General features: G+C 34.6%; 1 protein-coding gene across 1 annotated transcript; it reads left to right on the top strand.

The window, feature by feature from the left end:
• The first annotated feature begins 249 nt into the window (after positions 1 to 249).
• LOC120205124 (E3 ubiquitin-protein ligase Os04g0590900-like) lies at positions 250 to 1,584 on the top strand. Its single transcript, XM_039205049.1, has 2 exons — positions 250 to 1,398; positions 1,491 to 1,584. The coding sequence occupies exon 1, from the start codon at positions 471 to 473 to the stop codon at positions 1,386 to 1,388; it is 918 nt and encodes a 305-aa protein (XP_039060980.1). The 5' UTR covers positions 250 to 470; the 3' UTR covers positions 1,389 to 1,398; positions 1,491 to 1,584.
• The last annotated feature ends 988 nt before the right edge of the window (positions 1,585 to 2,572 follow it).

The following is a 2,572-nucleotide window of genomic DNA, read 5'->3' as shown; positions in this document are numbered from 1 at the left end:
ACATTTACATTTATATGTTCATCAACATGTTCATTTAACGTTTCGTCAATATATTCATTTAGCATTTGCAAACGTATTCGTTTTTATGGTTAGAGTCTCCTAGGTAACCAACACTCTTTTTTATCTTTTTATTTGCAAGTAAAAAAAATGGTGAAACTATGTCAGTACTCTTTTTAGCTAAAGAAGAAGGGGGGAATAAATAAACAAATAAAAGATAAAGATAAAGAAGCAAAAAAAAAAAAAAACCCCATTAGGAACTGTCTTGCTTCTTTCTCTGTCTTTGCTTTCCATGTAGGTCCCTATCCCTTTGTACTTAACCTGCTTTTCCACCCTTTTCTTTGTCTCTTCAACAAATTTTACTTATACGCTGTTCTTCTGCACATGCATTGTTCAATTGCAGTGTAATTGTATTTTGCTCTTTTGCTTCTGGCTATATGCTATAATTCTTTGGAATTGTTACTGATTTTGTTATGGGATCTATTGGTAACCCAAAAGCCTGGGTGCCATACGTGAACACCGAAGACTGTTCCCGAGGTTTTTGTAGCTTGTATTGTCCTCAATGGTGCTACATCATCTACCCTCCACCACCTCCAATACAATTCACTGCCGGTAATGATTCACCCCCAAGTTTCTCCCCTCTTGTGATTGCCATTAGCGGCGTTTTGGCCAGTGCTTTTCTTCTGGTGAGTTACTACACAATAACATCAAAGTATTGTGGGAGGGTGGAGTCCATTAGTGGAAGAGAGAATGATCATGGAACCGATGAAGTAGTGGAAGATGATGATCACAACCCATCTGCACATGAGCCGTGGCAGATTTCGACTACCGGATTGGATGAGGCTTTGATCAAGTCCATCACGGCTTTCAGATACAAAAAGGGTGATGGTTTCGTCGAAGGAACTGATTGCTCGGTCTGCCTCAACGAGTTCCAAGATGATGAGAGTTTAAGGTTGTTGCCTAAATGCAGCCATGCTTTCCATCACCCCTGCATTGATACATGGCTTAGGTCTCACTCCAATTGCCCTTTATGTCGAGCTAATATAGTGTTTATTACTGCTTCAGCAGCACCTCCGTTGCCGTCCCCGGTGACGGAAACTCCTCCAGGAAATGAACATCTAGATGATGAACAAGAATCGCAAAGAGACGCCGTGATTCATATTAGAGAAGAAGATTATGTTCAACAGATGAGAAGGTCAATCTCTATGGACCATTTATGTGAAACCCAAGTTTCAGTTGCAGGTCAAGAGGGAGATAGCAGTAAGATTAGCAGTAGAATGAGTGTGTTGCAATGTGTAATGAACCCTGCTGCAATGAAGAGATCATTTTCAAGTGGTAGATTCTTTCTTTCTAGGCAAGGAAGAGTAAGAGATCTATCTATACCTCTTTAAAATCTATAGCTTTTATATGGGAAACCGATCATATTCATAGTCGTATAATCATGATTCTTGATTCATGAAAATGATAAGAGCGATTGTGTGACTGTGCAATAGTTACATATGTAATTGTATGTAATGGTATAAGATCATAAGCCTAAGTGAGAACTACAATCATCTTGTGCAATCCAAAACTTATTTCAATGTTTTTGGACTTTCTCGCTTACCTGGTTCATTAATTAGATCGTGAAAAACACGTGTTACATTTTGTATCCGATTTTAAATATTAATAAACATCAACTTTGTCCCTAGACCATTTCAATGGGCTTTTTTGGACCACAATTTTCTTTTAAGAAATATAGCTCATGATTTACTAGTTGAACAAAGTCACACAAGGCCCAATATTTCTTTGCTTTTGGTTCCCTGCTGAGTGCTCGAGTCCTCTCTGTTGTTTGTTTCCATTTGGGATGATCATCGATGCATGCTCATACGTATATATTTTATTTTTCTTTTATCGATTGCCTCTAATTTATTTTCTTCATATCTTTATAATTGACGACGACATTAATTTTGACGTTGGTCGTCTATTGACCGTATTCATTATCTTTTTTGTTTCTATTATTATATTTTTAGTTTTTTAGTTTTTAAATATTAATAACTATGTCTTTTGTAGTACACGTTTTCGACCCTTTGGTAATTGTTTTCTTCTATGGTGACATTTATTTGTTTATGTTGATATTTCATGCTTTGGATCATTGGATTAGATTTGAATATGTAATTTGTGTTCGTTGATAATTTTTTTATGTCGTTCGGCTTTAATTTACTATTTATCAATGATATTTTAATAATTTGATCTCCTTTTGCCGATGTAATAAAACATGTTTGTATCTATCTTTTGTTCAAATTTACTTAATTAGATATTAAGTGACTAATTTTTGTATTATTGATTATAAAAAATACTCTATATTTAATTTACCGTTATGATTATAAATGTCTATTATAATTTAGATATTTTATATTTTTAATAAATCAAATATTAAAATAATTGATTAATAGATTAAATATTAACGAAGACAAATGAAAGAAAAAGAGACGGTGAAGATCGATCCGACGTCACTGCATGGTTTACAGAAGAAGACACAAGTCTCAATTAAGGTAAAGAGTGGTACGTACATAAACAAACAAAAATAAGAGAGATG

The sequence above is a fragment of the Hibiscus syriacus genome, unplaced genomic scaffold (assembly GCF_006381635.1).
Source record: "Hibiscus syriacus cultivar Baekdansim isolate YM2019G1 unplaced genomic scaffold, ASM638163v2 tig00012180_pilon, whole genome shotgun sequence".
Classification (NCBI taxonomy): Eukaryota; Viridiplantae; Streptophyta; class Magnoliopsida; order Malvales; family Malvaceae; genus Hibiscus; species Hibiscus syriacus.
The sequence above is the reverse complement of the archived record's forward strand: the minus strand, read 5'-3'. Positions and strand labels throughout refer to the sequence as shown.